This window comes from Antechinus flavipes, chromosome 4, assembly GCF_016432865.1.
Source record: "Antechinus flavipes isolate AdamAnt ecotype Samford, QLD, Australia chromosome 4, AdamAnt_v2, whole genome shotgun sequence".
NCBI classification, from domain to species: domain Eukaryota; kingdom Metazoa; phylum Chordata; class Mammalia; order Dasyuromorphia; family Dasyuridae; genus Antechinus; species Antechinus flavipes.
In genome coordinates, this window is record NC_067401.1 from 429113503 (window position 1) to 429137066 (window position 23564).

Sequence of the window (23564 nt, forward strand, 5' to 3'; positions counted from 1 at the left end):
GTCAGAAAATTATTCTCTTTGTCTAACACAAATCTTTCCTGCTGAAGTGAAGTGTATTTGCTGAATGTAAGGGAGGATTTTTCAAACCATATGAGGTGTCCCAAAAGCCTTAGTACAGTAAAAAAACAAACCACAAAAGTGTAGTTTTTTAAAACTATAGTTTTAAAAATTGTAGCAAGACTTTTTGGGACAATCTCTCTATTTCCAGATGTGTCGCAGAATTGGCATTTTGAGAGGGGCCAGGGTGAGGGAGGGGAAGGATTGCTCAGCTTGGGTCTATCATAGGGACCTCCATGTAAGTCCCATCCCCCATCCCCCAACTCCTTCTCATGTACCTTTGTACTTCAAATTCCCCAAGCTGCTGCCTCCTCCCCAAGGGCACCAGATTTCCTGTTTACTAGGCAAGCGGCAACATCATCGGTTGTGGGTAGAAAGTCAGGGGAATCCTAGACTCCAGGTCAGAGGGGTGTGGAAGCTGCGTCATCAAGGAGGAACCAAGATTTACTTCTGGGCATTTGTAAATGGTGTGGGTGCTAGACTCAGAGATGAGGCAGAGGGCAAAGGTTTTCTTCAGCTGGGCTGGTCTGTTTCTCTATTTGTAATGGAAGGGGTCCTGGATTTAGAACCAGTAGACCTACATTCAAATCAAATCTCAGAGAGACAGACAGAGACAGAGACAGAGAGAAGGAAGAAGGGAGGGAATAGGGAGAGAGGAAGAGAGAGAAATATACATAGAGAAACAGACACACAAAGAGACAGAGACAGGGAAAGAGGAAGGAAGGGAGAAGAAGGAGGGAGGGAGGGAAAGAGAGAGAGAGAGAGAGAGACATAGATAGATCAAGACAGATAGACATAGGGAAATATAGACAGATGGATAGCTGACAGCCACAGAGAGACAGATAAATAGATTAATATAGATGGATGGATAGATAAGATAAAATGCATAGATTAGAGAGATAATACAGCATTTACTAAATGATGTCAGACACTGTGCCAAGCTCTGAGGTTAAAATTATAACCAAGTAAGACAGTTCCTGCTTGCAAGAGCAAAAATTATAATGGGGGCACAGAATTTAAAGGGGCACAGGAAAGTGGAGGGGAGACATGTTTGTTCCCCATCAGTATAGCATAGAGATGACTGTAGTACAAGTGGAATGGTATGCTTGATAGTGGACCCAGAAGTGACATAGTGATCCAGTTAGTCATTGTAATATTAGTCACCTAAATGTCTCTAAGCTTTATATGCAATAAAATGGGGAGCATAATTTTTAGACTACTTATCACACATGGTTCTTAAAGTGCTATGTAAATAGGAATTTTTATTTTTCTGTCTTGGTTTGAGAGTTTTTATAGTTCCTTGGACAGAATATGTGATCAGTGATTATTGGATGATGATGTGGAAGGGTGATATCCTAAATTCAATAATAAGAATGTTGTTTCATACATGTCCCAAGTTTTCATGATCTTATCTGGAGTTTTCTTGGCTAAGATACTAAAGTGTTTTTGCCATTTCCTTCTCCAGATCATGTTATAGCTGAGGAAACTGAGGCAAACCGGGATAAGAGATTTGTACAGAGGTATTGCCTAAAGTTAGATTTGAACTCAGATCTTTCAGACACCAGACCCAGAATTCTATCTATTGAGCCTTGTATTTTTCAGAAGTGGGATATTATTATTTAATAATCAAAGAGGTCAGCTTTTAATGCCAGTAGCATAAATGAATTATGATATCCCATATTTGCTGTATTTAAATATGAGGTGTGTATACTTTATGTTTGATTTTTAAAAATTAAAAGTATAATAATTATTTAAAAGCTTAAGTAATAGTATGATATAATTTATTTTACTAGTTATATAAGACACTTCATGTTACACAGTCCTTTTCTAACAATAATCCTATGGGATCTTTTATGTTCATTCTATTTTACATATGAATCTAGTGTATGTCAATCTTGTTTTACAGATGAAGAAACTGAGGTTCAGAGAGGCTCAATGAAGTCTTTAGGATCATGTTAATAGAAAGGAGCAGAGCTAGGAACTTCCAATGCTCTTTCTCCTTTTGGCTTCCAGGTCACTTCCTGTGTAAACAACCAGAAAACACAATTCCATTGTAATGGGAGCATGAGACAAAATTGCTAAGTGCTTTGATCTCAGGGGAGGATGAGATGGCTGTGAGTTGAGATCACAACAATAAAGCAAAGATTGATGGGGTGGAAAGGTGTCCGGAGCAGGTGGTAGCCAGGTTGTTGTAATCTCCACTTGACTCATGTGAAAAGACTTTGAAATGTCCCACGTTATGGAAATGTTGGACTGGATCATATTATCTCAGGACACACAAACAAAATTGTTTGTTGTTGAATTCATTGTTGAATGAAACAAAACATTCCTTGGTGAATGTATGGGCCATGCATAAGTAAACTGTCAGGGAGACTCCTTGACACTCGCTGGAAAATGTTCTTTTCTCCCCATATAGGAAGGTGTGGGACTCTGCTGGGAAGAAAAGAACAACTTTTCCAGGCTTAGAGTCCCTGTGAAATGGGAGCCTCAGGATTAGCCATGCCCAGAGCAACAAACTCAGGGTGTGATACCTCGCGTCCTCTGTCCATACTGACTTAGAGAGAATGAAAGAGCTTGTGTGATCTTGGGATGCATTAAGAGCTTCTGGGAGAAAGGAGGTGATAGTTTTACTTAGCACAATGCCTGGTACATAGTTAAGAGCTTTTAAAAAATGTTAATTATGTTCAGCTGATTGATTTTGCTGTAGTCTAGCCTGGTCAGACCACATCTGGAGCAATATATTCAGGTTGGGGTGACCCATTTTAGAGATCTGGATAAGCTGGAGAAAATCCTCCTAAGGGCACCTGGGATGATGTATCTCCTTGAATCCATGCCATATGGGAGTAGGTTGAAAGAATTAGGACGTCAACATGTTCCTGGAATTTTCTTGAGAACCGGGACATCTCGTTCTCCCCATAGCACCTAGCATATGTTGGACATTTGTTTAAATGTGTTAGGAATCTGGATCCTTCCTGATTCCTCCTGCAACCCAGTCTCCTTTCTTGTCTCCTTTGTCTCACCTCTGTCTCACAGAACTTTTCATCCTCCCAGACATGGCTAGGGCAATTGCTTCCAAGGAAGTCTTTCCTGATGTCCCCCTTTCTCCACAAAAGCTAGTCCCCTCTTTCCCAGATTACCTCATATTTGTTGTTATTTAGTCATTTTTTACTTGCATCTGACTGTTGGTATCCCATTTGGAAGTTTTCTTAGCAAAGATACTGGACTAGCTTGCCTTTTCTTTCTCCAGCTCATTTGACAGATGAGAAAATTGAGCAAACAGGATTGAGACTCTTCCAAACTCACATGTCTAGTACATGTTTGAAGCTATATTTGACTGCTGACTCCAGATCCAACATTCTATCCCCTGCACTAACCTAGCTGCCTTGCCTTTGTGTTTATCTCCCTCTATTATGTGTTTATTGTACTCTGAACTTAATCTTTATGTTCTTATATATGCACTTGTCTCTCCCAAACAAATGGAAGTTACTTGAGAGCAGGAAATAGGGCCAGGCTATATAGATAAGTGCTTGTTGATTGATTGATTGATTACCCTCCTGACAGTGTACATCGACTCCTGGCTTGGGACACCATGAATGGAGGCCCCATCCCACCTGAGATCTGAGGAGATCTATTTGTTCCTGTCTAAAGCCTGAGTGATAGGGTTAATCTCTACTCTTTGACGAAATACGTGACACTCTTACCATTGGCTATAAAATTATATCATCTCAAAAAAATTTCCACCCCATTACTTCTGTCTTCAGAAGGCCCCAAGTCCCCCAAAGTGCCCACCCTGCTGACTGTACAAAATGTGAAGAAATATTCATTTTTATTTGTTCTGAATTTACGGCTCCATAATTTCACTGTTCTCATTTTATGGGGCAGGCAAAGAAGGAACAGCTGAGCAGTTTTCTGGAAGACCTTTCAGAATCAACTACAACCCCCAAATCTTCTGCCCTGGGCTTACAAGGAAAGGAAAAAAGAAAAAGAAACTCATTTTTTTTTTTTTTTTTGGTATCTTTCGTTGTGAGAAAAACCTGAGAGGTGGGCTTTCATTGCTCTCCCTTAAACCATGTCCATTTTAGCTGTCTTCAGGTAGCAGCGTGGTATAGAGGATGAGAATAGCAGATATTTAAATAGCACTTTGAGTTTGCAAAGCGTTTCCCAAATATTTACTCAATTGATCCTCGGAAAGCTGATATATTATTGTATTCATTTACAGATAAGGGAACTGAGGCTGAAGAAAGCTATAAGATTTGCCCAGGTTCATCCATCTAGGGAGTATACAAGGTTGGATTTGAACTCCACTCTTCCTCATGCCAGATCTAGCACTCTCATCTATTGCTCTGTCTAGAGCATTGGTCTTAAAATCAGGAAAACCTGAGTTCAAATCCAGCCCTGCGCAAACTTGCTAATTATGTGATCCTTAATTTCTGTTTGCCTCAGTTTCCTCATCTGTAAAATGAAGTAATAAGAATACTAGCATCTGCCAACCCAGGATTGTTGCGAGAATCAAATGAGAAAATATATGTAAAGTGCTTTGCCAAGCTTAAAGCGTTTAGATGAATGTTGGCTGTTGGGTTGAGAAGTGAGCTGATAGCTAAGATACTAGGGGAAAATGATCTTGGGCTGGTAATGAAGTGTGAAAAACTGCATCTGTCTACGTGCAGCAGGGCTGAATTCTACTTCCTAGCTATGAGAAGTTGTTTACTATTATGGGCTCACTTTCCTCATCTGAAAAATGGGAATAATGGTTCTGACATTCTCTGACTCTCCAAGGTGGTTGTGAAGAAAATGTTCCACGAGCCTTAAAATGGTTAGGGCAGTGGAGACACTGCCATGGTTGACTGATGGGAACTAAGACCATGGACACTTTAGACCAAGTGTAGGGAGACTGAGCTCCCCAGCTTGGCTTGCTTTGAGTCTCTCCTAAAACCACACTCATCTGGGATGCATTCAATGGTGAGATAAGAAAAATCCGATCTCAGGCTTTGGAGCTTGGAGGGAGCTTGGAGGGAGCTTTGGAAGCATCATGTTCTTTCCTTCTTCCTCTGCAAGAAGTTCCCATTTATCAGCAGGGCCAGAATGGACAGAGTTATAAGGGGAGGTGGGCAGGCCCTTGTCTCTGCAGGAGCAAAAAGTGCGCTAGGTTCGCAGGGGATTCTGCCCTCTAGAAAACAGGGAATTTAAGACCCAGAGAGGGAAAGCTGAAGCTAGAATCGAAAGATCCTGTTTTTCAGTCTCTGCTCTCTGTTAGGCCAGACAGGACCTGTATTCTGCAAGAGCAATTCCTTGCCTCCCTGTCAGATTCTAACCCTGCTGATGCATGGAGGACTACCATACTTTTTAAGAAGGAGAGGAAAAGGAAAGAAAGAAAGAAAGAAAGAAAGAAAGAAAGAAAGAAAGAAAGAAAGAAAGAAAGAAAGAAAGAAAGGGAGAGAGGGAGGGAGGAAGGAAGGAAGGAAGGAAGGAAGGAAGGAAGGAAGGAAAGAAAGAAAGAGGGGAAGGAAGAAAGAAAGAAAGAGGGGAAGGAAGAGAAAGAAAGAAAGAAAAAGAGAAGGAAGAGAGAAAGGGAAGGAAGAGAGAAAGAAAGGGAAGGAAGAGAAATGAGGCAGTAGAGAGGGAGGAAGAAAGGAGAGGAAAAGGAAGGAGGGAGGGAGAGAGAAACAGAGACAAAGAGACAAAACAGAAAGAGAAAAGGAGAAAGGATACTGCTTTCCAAGATAGAAAATATTTTCATAAATATAGACTCAGTTGCTTCTCAGCTCTGCAGGGGAGGTGGGAGGAGAAAGACAGGAGAGGGAAAGGTATAAGGAAAGATAGAGAGGGAAGGGGGAAAGAGAGGAAAGATGAGAGAGAAAGAGAGAAACAGAGAGAGACAGAAAGAGGCAGAGAAAGAGACCCAGAAAAGAGAGAAAAAAAAGAGAGAAGAGAAAAGAAGAAGAAGGAAGAGGAGGAGGAGGAGGAGGAGGAGGAGGGAAGAGAAGGAGGAGGGAAGAGAAGGAGGGGGAAAGGAGAGCTGAGAAGACAGGAGGGGAGAGAGGAGGGAGAGAAGGGAGAGAGGAGACGCAGAGGGAAGGGGAGCCGGCCTCCTCTCCCCTCTCCCCTCCTTGTGTCTCGCTCAGAGCCAGGGAAGGAACACGCCAGCAGAGGGAAGCGGCCGTAGGGCGCCGGCAGAACGACGCCCGGGTTTGTCCGGCGGCCCCAGCGCCCCCTAACTCGCCTGGCAGCCCCGAGGCTCGGCCGGGCGCGGAATTGCACCTGCAGCCTGCAGGCGCCGCGGCGTCCACTAGGGGGCGCCAGCACCTCGTCTAGCCTCCCAGCAGGGCACAGCCGCCCGGAGATAGGAGACCCGCGGCAGCTTAGGAGGGGAAAGCTGCCGGGGCTGGGGGAAGCCGGGCAGACCCAGGAGATGCAGCGGTTCTGGAGGCGGGGCGGGGAGCAAACGAGAAGCGGCAGCATCCGTGGCCCGGGACGGAGCCCGCTGACTGGGGTCCCCGCCACGTCGCAGCCTCGGTCTGAGAGCGCTCGCTAAATCCCGGCTCCGCTGCTCGCTGCCTGGGACTTTGGGCACTGTTCCCACTCTGCGGGGCTTCCGCTTCCTAGGGTCTTTCTCTCTTGGAAGCCCTGTTTGCGGTCACTTCGCGTCACGTTTCTCCAACCCCCCCCCCCCCCATTGTTGATACCCTCCCCCTTTTCCAGTATGTTCAGACCGCTCCTATTTCTCTTTCCCGTCATGTACATCCCCCCCCCCCCAAGTGGAAGGCAAACCTCGAGGGGAGGGATTCTTATTCTTAAAACGTTTTATCCGAATATCTTGCACGTTACCTGGCATATCCCGGATACTGAATAAAAGTTTGGCTTCTTTTCCTGAGCCTGAATGCCCCTCTCACTCTGTCTGGAAGGACAACGGTTGGGGGATCCCATTCTCATTGGCACAATGACCTGCTTCATTTGAACCTGGACCAGTTTGTCCCTCTCTAGGCGATCGGGCGGCCGCTCCGGTTCCTGCAAGTTTACTTTATTAGCGCCCGTTTCGTGGGGATGCCAGATTGGCTTCGAGCTTATTGTCTCTCAGAACTCCCAAACTCAAGCAATCCCCTCATTTCAGCCTTTCTAGGAGCAGGGATTTCAAGCATGCGCCAACGTGCCTGACAATAAATGTGCTTTAAATTGTCTGGGAACGGACAAGAGCTTTAGGATCCTTCTACTCAAGTTCTGTAATCTCTAATTAGCTGTATAATGCATAGGGAGAGCTGAGTTCAAATGTGACTTAGGTCTTCTGGAAGATAAAGAAATATAAATCATGTTCCTTGTCTTCTTGGAGCTTAACATCTAGTGATGAGGGGTGGAAGTGTAAGGAAGTGTAAGGATGCCAGGTAAGGAAGTGTAAGAGGAGATAATGTGTGCCTGAAGAATTCTTAGAGGAAAACAAAACCCTCAATTGCCCGCTCAACTAATGGAGTGCCATAAGAGTTCTGGGAAGCAAGACATCAGGACTGGAATTATGAGAAATACCTTTATATGTGACTTTGAGACAAGTCTTAATGCTGAGAAGAATTTTATTATTATCATCATTATTAGTGATAATAATTACTGACACATCTGTGATACTTTATAGCTACAAAGCAGTATAGACAGAACTGTGGATTTTGGTCCTGGATTCAAATTTTGCCTCAGACACTTAGCTTTGTGACCCTGGGCAAGAGATTTAGCCTCAATTTCTTTGTCTGTAGAATAGGTAGTATGTGTGGAATTGATGACTTCGAAGGTTCCTTACAACTTTGAATCTAGATCCTATAATCCACACAACAGCTTTGTGAAGTGACTATTTCATTTTGTCCCTATTTTACAAATAGGGGAACTGAGACTCAGAGGTGTAGATGGACCTGGCCACGGTCACAGGACTAGCTAGCGTTAGTCTAGGAACTTTATTTTTTCATTAAAGATGTATGTTTATATCATATCTTATGCAAAATTGTAAGATTACTTATATCTTATTTTTCCACCACATGCCTTGAAGGAAGGGACAATTCTTATGAATGAGTGAATGAAACACTTATTAAATACTTTCATTTTGATGATCTCTGAGATTCAAATAGAAAAATAAGATGGTCCCTGCTCTCAAAGAAATCCCATTCTAATGGGAGAGCCAACACATAAGGGAAGGTCCCATGATTTGCAGATCATAGAATGGTCTTCTTCAACTTCCTTTCTACTGTTATGATATAGGTTTCTGATGTTGAACCAAAAATATGTTCTATTTCTCCCTCTTCCTCTTCCCCTTGTATCCCACATGCAGTAAATGACTGATAAATGGTTCTGCATGAAGGGACTCTCAGTTGGTCAGTGTATATAATTTAACACTCATACCACTATTGCAGTTAGCAAATTCCTTAAGACTCAGCAGGTGCTCAATAAAAACTTCTTAATGGAGGCTGTTTATAAACAGGGTGAAGTGATAGGTGGAATATTGACTTTGGAGTTAGATGGTTCTGGATTCAAATTCTAGACCTGTTGCTTTCTTTCAGTACGATGTTGGACTATCATGAGAAAATGTTTTATAAAACATTTTGAAGTTAACTTAAAGAGATGGGTACTATTGTCATAAATTGGAGCTTACTGCCTTTGGCTTGTCTTGGGATAAGGGATGGACTGAGGGTGGGGAGGCTCTCTGGAGGCTAAAGGACTCTTTTCTCATGAAACTATCATACCTAGAAATCAGTTCAGAATAAGCCTTTGAGTAGAGAGGGAGAAAAGGAAAAGAGGGGTAAGTCATTGAGTCAAATTTCATCATATTACACATGAGCACAGAGTTTGAATTTCCCTCTCATGGCACAATTCCTTCCCACAGAGGCCCAGAGTTTTGGACTGACTGACCCAAGACTGTGCTACCTTCTAGATGGCATCCTCTTCATTTATGGAGTCATCATCACCGCCCTGTTCCTGAGAGCAAAGGTTGGTGTCTTTTTTTCCCCTCCTGTAGAGGGCTGAAACTCTTGAGTCGTTGCACTGAGATCGGTTCAAGCACTTAGGGCTAATTACCGATTGGACAATATTCTAAGGGCATATGCTTGGAAAATGGCCCTTCCCACTATCTTGTGCTGGTTCCATAATTGGTGTGTACAGACAATTGTAGAAGAGACTAGGGGGTGGAGTAAGACTAGCCAGAGTTACTTTGGCAGTGGACAAGGAAGAAGGCGATTGTGGAGATCCTACTTCCATTCCTTTCACTTCTACCCCTAAAGACCAAGAATAAAGATTAAGAATTTTTGCTTATCCTGACTCTAGCTGATTCTGAAGTACCCTGGATGCTGATCTCACACCCTCCAAATCTGTGATTCAATAGGTTGGAGACCTCTCAGTGTGGAAATTCCCCCTCCCCTTCACCCCCCCCCCTCTGGTACAGTCAAATGCTTTTGGAAAGCATGCTGGATATGAAGTCAGAAGGGCTGCTTTTAAGTTGGTCTTTGCATTTAGCATAATGCTTTGTACAGAGCAGAAGTACACTGCCTATAGAACTGAATTGGTTTGGGAGCTGCAGTTAAAAGATTTCTACCCTTTGTGACAGAAAGGTCATCAGGTGCCAGGAGCACCTTTATTTGGAACCCAAATGGAATGGGGTCTCTCTCTTGGAAGCAGTTGACATAAAGGTCAGCCTTCTAGTTCCTTATTCCTAGTATCCTCCTTCTAGATATATATTCTAGCCATATGCATATGAGGTCAGTATTGTTTATGTCATTTCTCTCTCTTACCATCTCCTTTCTCTTTTTCTTTAGTTCAGCAAAACTGCAAGAGTCGCCAGCTACCAACAGGACCAGAATCAACTCTACAATGTAAATATCTATGGTGTGTGTGTGTGTGTGTGTGTGTGTGTGTGTGTGTGTGTGAGAGAGAGAGAGAGAGAGAGAGAGAGAGAGAGAGAGAGAGAGAGAAAGAAACAGAGACAGAGACAGATAGAGACAGAGGCAGAGACAGAGAGATGGAGAGAAATGGAGAAAGAAAAAGAGAGAGAGATGGAGAGAGAAAATATATATAAAGAGAAATGGAGAAAGACAAATGGAGAGAGAGAGATGGAGAGAAAGAGAGAAGAGAAAAAGAGATGGAGATGAAGAGGGAGACATTCATTGCTTTACAGACTATTTTATGGTGGTTAGCTCCTGAATCTCACGGATGTCTCCAGCAATGTCTATCATAGTCATCCATATCTACCTCTCTTAAAGAACTCTCAACTCTGTTCTATCAGCTTCAACGGAGAGGGTCTACCCTGCACTCTCCTTGTTCTCTTGATGTCTTAAGGTGCCAGTGGAACATGATTATGCCAGTGGAACAAGTTATCTGCTGGAGATCCCTTTCTCTAGCCTTGTGATCAGTGCATTTTCTTCTGTGGTCAGATATTGTTTTGATGACATTTTTCACATGGATTCTCCTATGTAAATTTTTTTTTTTGGTAACAGGCCTGCTTGTACCCAAGAATATTCTGGAATCAGATTAAACAGTCTCAAGAGCTGTTACATTTTCAGTGTGAACATTTACCCCTCAGAAATAATTAGTCCTACAAATTGAGACTTGGTTGATAGTTTTGTTGATTATCCAGACTTAAGAAAATGATGAAGAAATTACTGATAATGCTGATTAAATGTAAAAGTGTGTCATGTGTACATTTATTTTCCTGCAGAACCAACTGTTAAACATTCACACACTCTTGCTCACACCCACCTTGGGCTTCTTTCTATCCTGCCCATTGGGATCCTCCGCTTTAATTCTTTGGAGACTGCAGTGTGTCAGGTACCATGGCCATACAAGGCCATCAATGACTGGTGGATCACCAACAAAATAGTAACTCACATTTCTGAAGTATTTTAAGTGTTTGCAGAGTGTCACTCACAATATCCCTGTGAAGCAGAGTCATGGAAATATTTCATCGGCAATTCACAGATGGAGAAACTGAGGTTCTGAGAGGTTGATGGACTTACCCAAAGTCATACTTACTAAGTGTCACAGGCAGAATTCAAATCCACATCTCCTGCCTCCAAGTCTAGAGCTTCCTCAACCACGCCAGGGTCTCTCACTGTTCTCTCTGGGTTCTTAGCTGTGTTTTTCAGAGACGTTCCCCATTTGGATCCTGCCATTCTCCGTGGGTTCCCTTGTGTTGTTGTAGTTCCTGGGGAAGCCTGCTGGAGGCCTGTTTTATTGATAGGACCATTGGTCCCCTCTCCTGGAGGCCCCAGAGGATTAGGTCTCAAAGCACCTGTGACAGCCTGTGAACTTTATTTTACACTCTGGCAGTAATGCCTTTTTGGGGTTAGACTCATGCAAATCCGTGGTAATTACATACAAATTGGCCATTTATCAATTTCCTAAGATGTCCTGGGAGACACCAAGGATTCTTACCTTAAGTCCAGGATGGATTTCTAATTGAGGCAAGACAGGTACAATCCTGCCCAGAGGGAGACCTCTTTCATTTCCACCACTCACCAGGTTACTGGAAACAGACATTTCAGGAGCTGCTAATGATACCTTAAATAATAAATACTTAATTTTTTAAAAGTGAGGGGCAGAGCAGTCATGAGATTGGGTCACATCATTACTAAGGGCCAGAGGCTCAAGTCCAGATGGCAAACCCAGAGCCTTCTTGGGTAACCGGCGTAAAAGCCAGTGTGGTACTGTTCCTTCTCCAGTACCATTTACATCACCCACATCCTGCTTGTCTGTTTTTACTTTATTTGCCTTCCCCAAACCCCAGGCCCAGACTGGTTGGCCCCAGATTTCCCCAGTACTTTCTCCTCTCTTGCATGAGCCATGCTCTTCTGACAGTTGTTTTTCCCATTTCAGGAGCTCTCCCTAGGACGCAGAGAAGAATATGATATTTTGGATAAGAGAAGAGGCCGTGACCCGGAGATCGGAGGGAAACAGGTACTAAATCCCTCTCTTTCTGTGGCTTCCTTTGTTCCTGCACCGCTTGCTCTTGGGTTCTGGCCTCCGCTCCCATGATGCTTTTCCCTACATGGGTTCATCCATTTGCTTCGACCCTCTGCTGATCTGAGGCAGACTGTTACTCGCTCACCTCCGGTGCCTCCAGATGACCGATTATTTTGGGATTCAAGAAGCTCTTCAGGAGGTACGAATCCTCATCCTCTGACCACCCATATAAGACGATATTTTTTGGCTCACCCTTGGAACACCTTGATTTTGTTCATTAGTGGTGCTGAATTATTATTCACATCATCAGTCAGTAACCATTTGTGTCGCACCTACTTTGGGCCATGGGCTGATCCACAGAAAGGCACAATTCAGTGTGACTAGAGACCCTGATTCCATTGGGACCATGGCCACACTTCTATAATATGAACGACCAGGAGGAGGTCCCTGGCTGTGGAACAGAGCAAAGCTGACTGGCCCGACTTAGGGACACTCCCTCATCATTCACATTTCTTGAATGCCTTCAGACCTCAGGGAGACTGCCTTCCAAATCTGTAAAATGAACAATTAGTTTGATGTAATATATGTAAAATGCTTGGCTTAAATATAAATGCTCCCTATTTTGAGCATCATATACACAGCAGAACAGAAAAGGATTGTCTGTGAAATTGCAAAGTCTGTTCCACACAGGTTGCTTTTCCTTTTGAAGTCTATCACAAATTTAGCATGTAACTTTCAAAGCTGTCCTGCTCGTCTGTGCTTTTTTTCCCCCTGGCTTTCTTTCTGTTCTCTTTTATACATTTCAAAAGTATAATTCAGTCCTTTTGTTGCACCATGCGTGCTTGCCCTCTGGAGCGTTTTGGTCTGAACTTACTACTTTTGTTTCTAAAGAAAGCCAAAAGCTAGTCTTTCACCCAGCTTCACCCCAAAGCCCATTGGTGGTCAGGGCGGGCGTTGCTGCCCCAAGTGTGGATAACCTTGTAATTCTGGGGAGGGAGAAAGAGAAGGCGTGTTCCTTGGTGAGCATCAAAGCTTTCTCCTTGGGGTTGTCTAGACTGGTCTAGTACACAGGCCCATGACTTTATATTGGACAGGCCCCATTTTGGTCCTTCTCTCCCCAGCCACATTATGGTCTGGATTTGAGAGATCCACCTTGGAGAGAGCCAGTCTGGCTCATTTTCCCACAAATCACTGGTAGATCCTCTCTCTTCTGGTGCTCTCCAATAATGGGTTTAAATATACTTTCTTAAGACTCTCCAGATTCATTTATTTTTCATACTTTCCCAGTCTTCCTTAATCTTAATTCCTTCCCTCTGAGACTTGTATATGTCTTTTTGTACATAGTTATATGCTTATCCCCTCCCCCCCCCTTCCCCTTAGATTGTGAGCTTCTTGGAGTTAAATTCTGTCCTTTGTCTTTCTTTGAATCCCCATCGTTTTGCATTTAGTGTCTGGCACAAACTAGGCACTTAAAAATGCTAATTGAAAATTGAAAATTAGGATTTTCCCTATGTAAAAGGCACATTTAGATTGATTCAGAGAAGAACTTCTTCAAGGCCACACAGACAGTCATTATGGAGCTGAACTTCTCAGTGAAACTGGTTCCAGGCAAGGAGTAGGTTCCAAGTGCTGTTATTGAGAGTTTTCTTCATCCATTCCAAATGAATGGTTTGGTTTGGTTAGATTAGGTTTTTGCATTTCTAGCCACAGGTAGGGCAGGCCGCCCCTCCTGCTTGCCCCATCCCCCCCCCATTCTGTATATCCCACTTTTCTTGATAAGAAAGCCTTCCTGCACCCACCCCCATATCTCACACGCAAGAACTCCCGCGCGGCACCTTGTTACATCTGGTTACCCAGCCCTTGTTGGTTTCCTGGATGTCACTCTGGAGATGTTCTCTCTGATGCTAATCTCCCCTGGGTGGGGGGACCTGGGGGTGGAGACAAGCAGGGAAGGTGTAAACAACCACCGGGGAGAACCTGCACAAAGGAGTAGGGTCTTTTTCGCCCTCCATAGGACGCAGAGGACGCCCCACTGGATAGCAGCACTAACATACTTTGGACTTGAGTTGGACCCACCGGGTCAGACCATAGTTCCATCCACTCTAGGGCTCCTTCTGTAGCAATAACACTGAAGAACCTCAAGTATCATCGATTTAGAACTGGAATTTAGAGCCCATCTAATTTAATTCTCTCAGTTTACTACACTGGAGCCCAGAGAGGTTGTGATTTGTCCAAGGTGTCCCAAGTAAAAATATCTAGACTTGAACCCTGTTCAAGGCAGCTAAGTAGCACAGTGGCCAGAGCACCAAGTCTGGAATTAAAAAAGACCTGAATTTCAATCCAGCCTCAGACACTTCCTAACTATGTGATGCTGAGCAAGTCATTTAACTCTGTCTCAGTTTCCTCATCCGTAATGAGCCGGAAAAGGAAATGGAAAACCACTCTAAATCTTTGCCAAGACAGCCCCAAAAGGGATCACAAAGAGTTGGACCTGACTAATAACTGAACAACAAGCGTAACAACTAATTGGAGAGTCTTGTACTAGTCCTGAAGGGAATACAACATTTAGATAAAACATGTTTCCCGGGACTTGGCTGTTAGTTGATAAACTTGTCTATCATGTGCTAGGTACTGTATTAAGTATTTTGGATATAAAGATTTTGAAAGACACTCCTTATTCTCAAAGAGCTCACTGTCTAATGGGAAGATCAATTGAAAACAGTTATGTATAAACAAGTTATTAAATAAGAAATGATCGACAGTAAGAAGGCACTCGAGTCAAAAAGGATTGGGAGAGGTTTCCTGCAGAGCATGGGATTGTAGCTGAGACTTGAAGGAAGCCAGAAAAGGCAAAAGGCAGAAATTAGGAGAGTTGCATTAGTTTAAAGGACTGGCAATGGGAACTTCCCAGGTAAGGGACGTTCCCAAACATCCCCATTAGTTACTTATCACCTCTCTGTCATCCATGGAGTTATCTAAAGCTCTATTTGAAGGTGAGCTTGGACTGCTGCTTGGATCAACAGGGTCATAGCAGGGACTAGCTTTGAATGCCTTTCACCAACACAAGGTCTCCTTCAAAGAGGAGGGAAAAAATGGAGATGTGACCAGAATCGAAGCAGCTTGAGTCCAAATCATGTGTCTGAGGCGGGGTACGGAGACACAAGGTCAACCCTGGCTGCCAATTCAGTGTCCCTTTAAAGATAATAACAAGTCTATGGAGAACCAAGGGCCCCCCATACCAGAGAGGCAGGAACAATTCCATGTACCAAAGACACAATCACCACTTGTATCCACGCTCTGTAAAGACCTCTCACTACTTCTGACTTTTTTTGTTCTTTTTTTTTCTTTTTTGGCAGAGAAGGAAGAATCCTCAAGAAGCAGTGTACAATGTAAGTAGAGGGAAGTAAGATGCATTCATTCATATGCCATTTTTTTTCAGCCATCCCCAATGAATAGGCATCTAATGTGCTTTTTGGGGCAGGAGGATGGGATTATAAAGGAAAAATTGGGTCAGGGTATGGGGAGTGATGAATTCAATTCAATTCAACAAACATTTAAAAATACATTTTATTTATGCCTTTGAAAAATCACAATTATTTTAAATCTTTCCACTCCTAATGATTTATCTCTTCTTTAGGACAAAACAAAAATAATTAAGCAAAAATGCCCAATGGAGTGACAGTATAAACAATATCTATTCCTAATAGTCCCCAGCCTCTCTGCCTTTAGGGGAATGTGTGTTTGATTATTTGTTCTCAGAAGACTTTTATTAGTTTTTCAGTTACGCAGAATTCAGCTCCTTTTAGTGATGTTTTCATTTACGTTGTTGGAGTCATATATGTTTGTAATACAGGATGGGGAAGAGTGGGTCAGAAGAAGACCTGTAGAACCACACAAGGAAAGCAGCTAACGAGATTTAACTACTATTCAAAGGAGAGAAGAAGAGATACAATGGAAAAATCTTATATGTGGTCCAAAGCAGCACACAATAGGGATAGTTTCAGATGTGCAACAGGGCAATAGTTCCCAAATACTTTGTGGTCCAAACTTAGTGTTTTAGACATGGCCTCAATAAAAGACTTCATCTGTAGGGTAAGATAATAGAATAATCAGGATCAGTGAAATTAAGAATATTTTCTGAATTGTCTAATGAGTGTGGAGGGAAGAATAGGAACATGGGAAACTTAATTCTGATTGTGCCAGCCATCAAGAGGTTGGAGAGGTAGGGATAAGAATGCCTCGTCTCCAGATCACACATGCATCCTGAGACAAGAACTGGAAGGGATCTTGAGGATTTTATTGTCAGTCCTTCAGATTACAGAGGAGATAAAGCTGCCAGAGATTACAAAGGTAATAAGTAGAGGAGCTGAGATCCTAATTCAGATTACTTTGCCTCTAGATCCCAGTATGTCATTTTAACTGCCCCTTACTTCAGAATCTGTTCACAGAAAGCCCAAAGAAGAGGTTGAACTAGATAAACTGAGGTCCCTTCTAACTCCCTTTCTTGACTTGACTCATTTGCTGGGGAGTAAGGACCCCCCTTCTCTGTCCAACATCTCCCATCCCTCAGCTCCTTGAATGATAAGGGTAGGGGTGACTGTCAGGCAAATGAGGGAGGTTCTTTAGTGCAAGCAGATCTTGGTTAGAGAGAAAGGTGCCATGTACACCAAAATAATTAGAGAAATGCTCATAAATAACAAGGAGCTGGAAAGAAAGTCAGTGTCCATTAATCGAGGAAAGGCTGGACACGCTGTGACATGAATGTGTGCCATTAAAAATTACAAACATTAAGAATTCTGAGAAGCATTAATCAGAGAGCATTTATTAAGTGTTGGGGATACATATTCAAACAGATCCTGTCTGCAGGGAGTTCATATTTTGATCAAGGGAGCAACATGTAAAAATAACTGAGAAAACAGGCAAGGGGGCAGCCATGACGTGCTTTAAATATCACATGGAGATATTGTGGAATTGAGGGGGTTCTTGAGGGTGGGGTTGGGGTAGCATAGGCGGACCAACTTTTTAAAAATCACTTTGGCAGCTGAGAGGAGGGTGGATTGCATCAATGAGAAGATTATTACAGTAGTGCAGGGGAGAGAAAGTAAGAACCTACCCAGAGTGTAGCTGTATGAGAAGCAAGACAATGTATAAAGAGATATTGTGAAAGTAGGAGCGTCAACATTTGGCAACTGATTGAATATGTGAGGTGAGTGAGAGGGAGGTTGTGATGAATATGAGAGTGAGTGAGAGGGAGGTGTGAGCCTGGATTCCTGGGAGGAGAATGGTATCTCAACAGTATCAGGAAAGTTGGGAAGAGAGGAAGGTTTGTAGGGAAAGATAATGAGCTTTGTTTTGGACATGTTGACTTCAAGATAACTATGGGACATCCCGTTTGAAATGTCAAAAAGTCAGTTTATAAGGTGGGACTGTCTCGTAAGAGAGGGACTAGAAGGACATACAAAGTTAGGAATTATGTCTCATTATTTTCTCCAGCTTTACTCAGCAGCACATACAAAGAAGGCAGCTGGGAGGAGTAGTCTAGGATTGAGGTTTGGCAAGGCAAGATAAGAGAAGGGGAAAGAATTTGAGAAGAGGATGGTATAGAGTTGAATACATTCACCAAGAAGTCAAAGATAGCAAGGGAAGTGTATATAGTAAGTGAAGGATGGCTTGGGAAAAAAACTGAAGAAATGGATATCACAGTGAGGATGAAGAACAGGATTGGGGGTCGTAAAGCATAGGGAAAGATGGACCAATATGTTCAGATAAAGGAATCTTGGAATTCATGAACGTAGAAATGGAACATTTGTGGGGGATGCTGCGGTCAAGAATTAACCAGCTCTGTGTGTTGTGAGGAGGAACAGAGGAATATATCATGGGGACTGAGCAAACTGAGGACCTGGGAAGTTAGTGTATTTGATAGATATGTGTATATTGAAGTCAAAGGCTAGAAACTAAGATGGGGGGTTTGGATAGTCAGTCAACCAACAAGCATTTATTTGTTTATTCGATCAGAGTTAAGCGAGTTGTCCAGGGTCACACAGCTACTCTCAAGTATCTGAGCTCAGGTTTGAACTCAGGTCCTCCTGACTTTAGGGCTGGTGCTCTGTTTACTGCATCACTTATCTGCCCCCCAATAAGTATTTATTAAGCTCTTACTATATGGCAGGAACTGAGCACTAGAAATACTAAAATTAATTTAAAAAAAAAAAAAAAACCAAGAATCCCTGTCCTGGTTGTAAATAACCAGATCCACACAAGACATGTGTGGAATAGATTGAAAGGAATCTGAGACTGGAAAAGCCTCTTGCAAGTTCAGGACTGTTAGAAAAGGATCCAAATAGCTGAGCCAAAGAAATAGCCTGGGAGAATGGTTGGTCAGAGGAGATTTGGCTCCGTACAAACAAGTGTGATATGAAGGAAAGGACAGGAGACTTGTCTCCCTGCATCTTGCCTGGGCTGCTCTGCTGAGCTTAGCTCAGAGTCAGAAGGACTCACCAAGCAGCAAAGCCTCCTAGACAAGGCTGAGGAGGGAAAGTGAATGGAGAAGGAAGCAAGCTGAAAAAAGTAAACTCTGAGATACTGTCTGAGTTGGGTTTGGGGCTTGTGAAGGAGAATGTCATTTTTAACATTAAGACTTTTCTTTCTTCTACTTCCTCCTCCCAACCCTTAGGCACTGCAGAAAGACAAGATGGCAGACGCATACAGTGAGATTGGAGTGAAAGGGGAGGTGAGTGCTGCCGTCACCCTTTCTCTGTTAAGCCTAGGAGATTCCCAGAAAGTCCCCCAAGTTAAAATCTGTCACAAACGCCCTAAATAAAAATGCACGTGGTGGCACATGGATTTATATATATGTCATAAACCCACTGAATTTACATTTGTAAGACCCAGTCACATGTACCTAGAACTTCCCCAGTGGGGAAAAAAGACAAACATCTGGGTCAGTTGTCTTTGCGACTGTCACATAGATAGGGTCATAGTGAACGCCCCATTTGCCGAGTGCCCCCATGTAATAAAAACCTTTCTAGTCCCTGAAGAATAGTCTATTTCTTTGAAATCCATGAGACAGAATGCCAGTCTAAGCACTGACCAATCAAACCTTGGGAAGTTACTATACTTTCCGTTATAGAAGTAGAGGTCTGCACCCTCCTGACCCAGAGAGGGAGAGGGAACTCTTCTGCATGAAGGCCCCTGGTCCTTTGCTCAGATGGAAGTCTGTTTGTGTTCATGATCTCTTTCTTGGTTTCCTTTCACAGAAACAGCGGAGACGAGCCAAGGGAAATGAGACCCTGTACCAGGTAGGACCTCATCCACTGCCACTTTAACGGCCAAGACACGGTGTCCCTAGCTTGGGTGGCGGTGGGTGGGCTGGGGTTCGAGCTTATTGGACGTACCAGCTCGTCACTGAGACGCTCTTGGGCCTTTGTGCCTGCAGAGCGCGTGGTTCTGTGGGAGGCTGTAGGTCAGATCGCATCACAATTTATTGAGAGCCTATTATGCACAAAGCACTCTGTGTAACTACACAAGCACCATTTTTTAACAGGGAATTGAGAAAATGCACATGAGGATGGTGAGAGTCCTTATAAACTAGGGGACCTGCGAACTGTTAAAGGACTAGAGAGGAAAAGTCTAAATGTCTTCATATTTGAAGGATTGTCATGTAGAAGAACCACAATCATGCAATTTATTAGCAATTTATTAAGAGATTTTATTGAGCACCTTTGGGAGATAGTGGAGAACATCATGGTCCATGGGGTTGTGAAGGGTTGGATGCAGTTGAACGAGTGAACAACAAAACAAAAGCTCCATCAATTTTATCCAAACTAAGATTTGGGTTCATGGTGCAGTGGGGAGATCTTTGGATTCAGATGCTGGGTCTTCCTGAGTAATCTTGGTCAAGTCACAGCCTTTTGGGGCTTCAGCTTCCTCATCTATGAAATAGGATTGTATTCCCCTCAGTAATAAAATAGGAGGGCGCAACCACATGAAAGTTAAAGTCTCTTCTGGCTTTATTCTATGAGCCTAAGATTTTAAGTCTTTTGCTCTACCCGAGGTTGAGCCATCTGAGCTTCATAGGTATAACTCGCATGTATTTGAGTTTTACTTTATGGCAGATGATGTGCTGCCTCTGGAAATTGGTTATTTTCAATTCACTTAGTTTAAAAATGAATCTCAGGAAGATCCAAGGTCACACTTGTGTCTGACACTTACTGAGTGTCAGAACCTGAACTCAAGGCCTAATCTCCTCCTCCATCACTACGGATCTCCCTCTTTTTAGACAGCATCAGACGTGTGCTCTAGTCCTCCCTCCTGTCTCTCAAAGGCAACAGGAGTGGGAAGAGAAAGAAAAAAGAAGAGAAGGGGAAGGGAAAAAACCCTCCAAAAAATGGCAGTTTTCAGAGGCAGCGCTATTAGAGTCTCGTGCTTCCTTTGTGCAATAGCTGCGAGTAATTTTGCCACCAAGATGCACCTTGCCCGCTGGCATCCCAGTCTCCTGGGGCTTCCCTCCTCCCCCTCAGGTTCCATAAATGCTGCTACGTACCAGAGCCCTGACTTGTCTCACCAGATTTCTGAAACAGAAGTCACCAGGCTTGGGGCTGGGCGGGAGAAGTTGGCCGGCCTGAGAGAGCCCGGCCAGTCCGGGGGGATCTCCTGGGGCCCATCTTCCTCCGGAGTGGAGGGAAGCCCCAGCGGGGGTGGAACGGTCATAGACCCAGGGCCAGAATCGCAGATCTGCCTCCCCCTGCCTGGGTTGGCCGGTCACTTCCCATCTCGAGGGTCCAGTTTTCCCCCTCTAAAAGGAAGGGGTTAGACAGAGTGGACTCTGGGGCTCGTCCCAAGTCTGGACGCCAGCTCGCTGGGTCATGATGGAAAGAGTGTTACGGACAGAGTACGGCGTGGAGACGGGTGGGCTCGTCCCCTCTGGGGGGGGGGTCTGGCCATTTGAGTGGCGGCTCTGTGGTGGTCTCAGTCCTTCCCACTCTTGATGAGAGGCAGTGGGCTTTTCTTGACAAAGATTCTGGAGCAATTTGCCATTTCCTAAAGAGGAGAAAATTGAGATAAACAGGATTAAATGGCTTGCCCAGTGTCTGGGACTGAGTTCAGTCTTCCCAGGTGCTCTATCCACTGCGCCCACCAGCTGCCCTTTTAGACGGGTCCGCTGCACCCTTATTCCAATGAGTCTTGTGTCCGATAAAGCCTGAGGGGAGGAGGGCCTGTAGCCCATGAGTCCTGCCTGGCTCAGCGTTTCCTGGATAAACCCAGCTCAGTATTACACTGCAGGCAGTAGCAGATTCATGAATGTTTCTGGAGTCTTGCTTCTCTCTCCGACAAGGCTGCAGGTGGGGGAGAAGGAGATCCAGGGACTCCAGCCCTCCTCACCTTCTCCCTGCTTTCCCCAGGGCCTCAGCTCAGCCACCAAGGACACCTATGACGCCCTCCACATGCAGCCCCTGCCTCCTCGTTAACAGGAGACCCCCGCCGACGGACCTCCCGGGCAGCTCCGCAAGGACGTGGCAGTCACGACCGACCCCCATCCAGCAACTTGTTTCCCAGCAACCCAAGCGATCTCTTCTTATCTGTGGGTGGAATCTCAAGTTAATATTTGGCCATGTCCAACTCCTTACTGCGGCGAGCTCGCCTTTGCATCTTTCAGGGGATTTCCAGCCTCAGGGATTATGGTTTCATAGTAACAATAGTAATAGAATACATTTCTGAAAAGCACTCTTCTCACAAGCACCGTTCAGGGTTCAGGTATCATTCGCTCCCGGCAAGCCGATCAATCAATCAATCAGCAATTATTAAGCACCTAATAGCCAAAGCATCAGCTGGGCAGAGTGTTGGGCTAGGAGAACGGCTCTGGAGGATTTGGGGTCTCCTGGCCCAGCCTCCGTCTCCAGGGCAGTCAGTTTTCCCTGGGACTGGATGCTCATACCTGTGCAGTGGATGGATGTCCCGCCCCACGGAGGTGCTGATGTTGAAAGAGACTGCGCCGTCTCCCCCATTAGAATTTACCCAAAGTCCCCTTGACTTGACTCTTGCTGTAAATGTTGCTTTTCTGCTTTGTTGCCTTCTCCCATTTAAATTTGTATTGCTTCTCTCTTCCAATTTTAAAGTGACTTGTCTGTCCTAAGGTCACAGAGATAGACCTTAGAAGTCACCCAGTTGGACTCCTGCACTCGACAGAATGAAAAAATGGAAGCCCAAGAGAGTAAGAGACTTGCTTGAGATTCCCCAGCTGGTAAATGGCAGAATCGAGATTCATACCTGGGTCCTGGGTCTTCCCAGGTTTCCTGTAAAAGTCCCTGCTGGAGGTTGGGAGTGGATGTGGTCTGTGGCAATGTGAGCGGTCTAAATAGGACAGAAGGATAATAAACAAATAAATAAGTAATAAATAAAGAGGATAAAAGTAGGTGGAGGGCTGGGAGAAGTTATAGTGGCTTAGGCAGAATCCTACAGGAACAGGAACAGGGCACGGAGGAGAAAAATTAAGACCATTATTAGGAAGGCGGGGATGTACAGCTGACATCTCTTGGACTCAGGAAAATTAAATTGGGTGGTGGTACAATTCTGGGGGAAAAATTGGAAGAGGAACCAATTGGAACCCGTGAGGACCGAGTTAGCTCCCTGGATACCTTAGAGTCGGCCAGAGTCGGGATAAGCAAAAGTCCTTGGTCTTTAGGAGTAGAAGTGAAGGGGGTGGACGCAGGATCTCCACCATCTCTCCTCTCTTTCTCCACCGTCAGAGTCCCTCTGCTCATCTTACTCCACCCCCTAGTCCTTCCCACAATTCTCTGTATACACCAAAAGATTGAGCCAGTGGGAATAGTGGGAAGGGCCATTTTCCAAGCGTATGCTCATAGAGGATTGTCCAATCAGTATTTGGCCTTAAGTGCTCGGTTGTCCAAGTGCATCTGCTCAGAGCTTCAGCCCTTTACAGGAACCAATGTAAAGGACACTGCCATAGATGGGAAATCTGACTCTTGGCCTTCTGGTTTTTATTTATACTTGTTGGCTGAATCCATGTGATATTTCTCCCCAAATAAATGTTTCAATGAAAATGCTGTTTTATGTTAAAAATAATTAAAAGGTCATTCTATTAGTCATAGAGGGGATGGATGGCTTAGTCACTGACAGATCAGCAGGCTGTTTGGGGGGTGGGCGGCCGTCCTGGAGGACAGCTGGGCGATTGCAGGATTTCCATCTGGGCATCCTAGGATTGCCTGGAAAGATCCCAACATCTTCTCTTGCTCAGATGGGAGCATAACGTAGCCTTTGCTCACGTGTCAGAGGGAGAGCCGGGTCTCAGGCTCTTCGAAAAGTCAAGAGGGTCATAAATGACCACGGACGGGGAAAAGACATCAAGGATCATGAAATTCAAATCCAGAAGGTTCAAAAGATAAGTCGCTTCAAATACTATATTTCCTTTAAACCCAATAATAATATAAACTTTTTTTTTTTTTAAACTACTAGGGGACTGGAGGTAGGGCCGTTAACTGCCACAACTTCTGGGGAGGAACCTTTGCCCCCCAGCCCTTCTCCTTCTGCAGGGTTGGGTTTATTTGTCCAGGAGTGTGGTCGATATGAAT

The 23564-nt window shown here is 44.2% G+C and overlaps 1 protein-coding gene across 1 annotated transcript in view; it reads left to right on the forward strand.

Moving 5' to 3' along the window:
• The window catches only part of CD247 (CD247 molecule), an 89729-nt gene extending 66693 nt beyond the window's left edge, over positions 1-23036 (forward strand). Inside the window, exons 2-8 of the mRNA XM_051999027.1 lie at positions 8909-9012; positions 9834-9890; positions 11890-11970; positions 15333-15365; positions 18650-18706; positions 19233-19274; positions 21378-23036. Coding sequence (XP_051854987.1) covers positions 8909-9012; positions 9834-9890; positions 11890-11970; positions 15333-15365; positions 18650-18706; positions 19233-19274; positions 21378-21443 — 440 coding nt within the window. The 3' untranslated portion in view covers positions 21444-23036. The remainder of the gene's footprint in view (positions 1-8908; positions 9013-9833; positions 9891-11889; positions 11971-15332; positions 15366-18649; positions 18707-19232; positions 19275-21377) is intronic.
• The last annotated feature ends 528 nt before the right edge of the window (positions 23037-23564 follow it).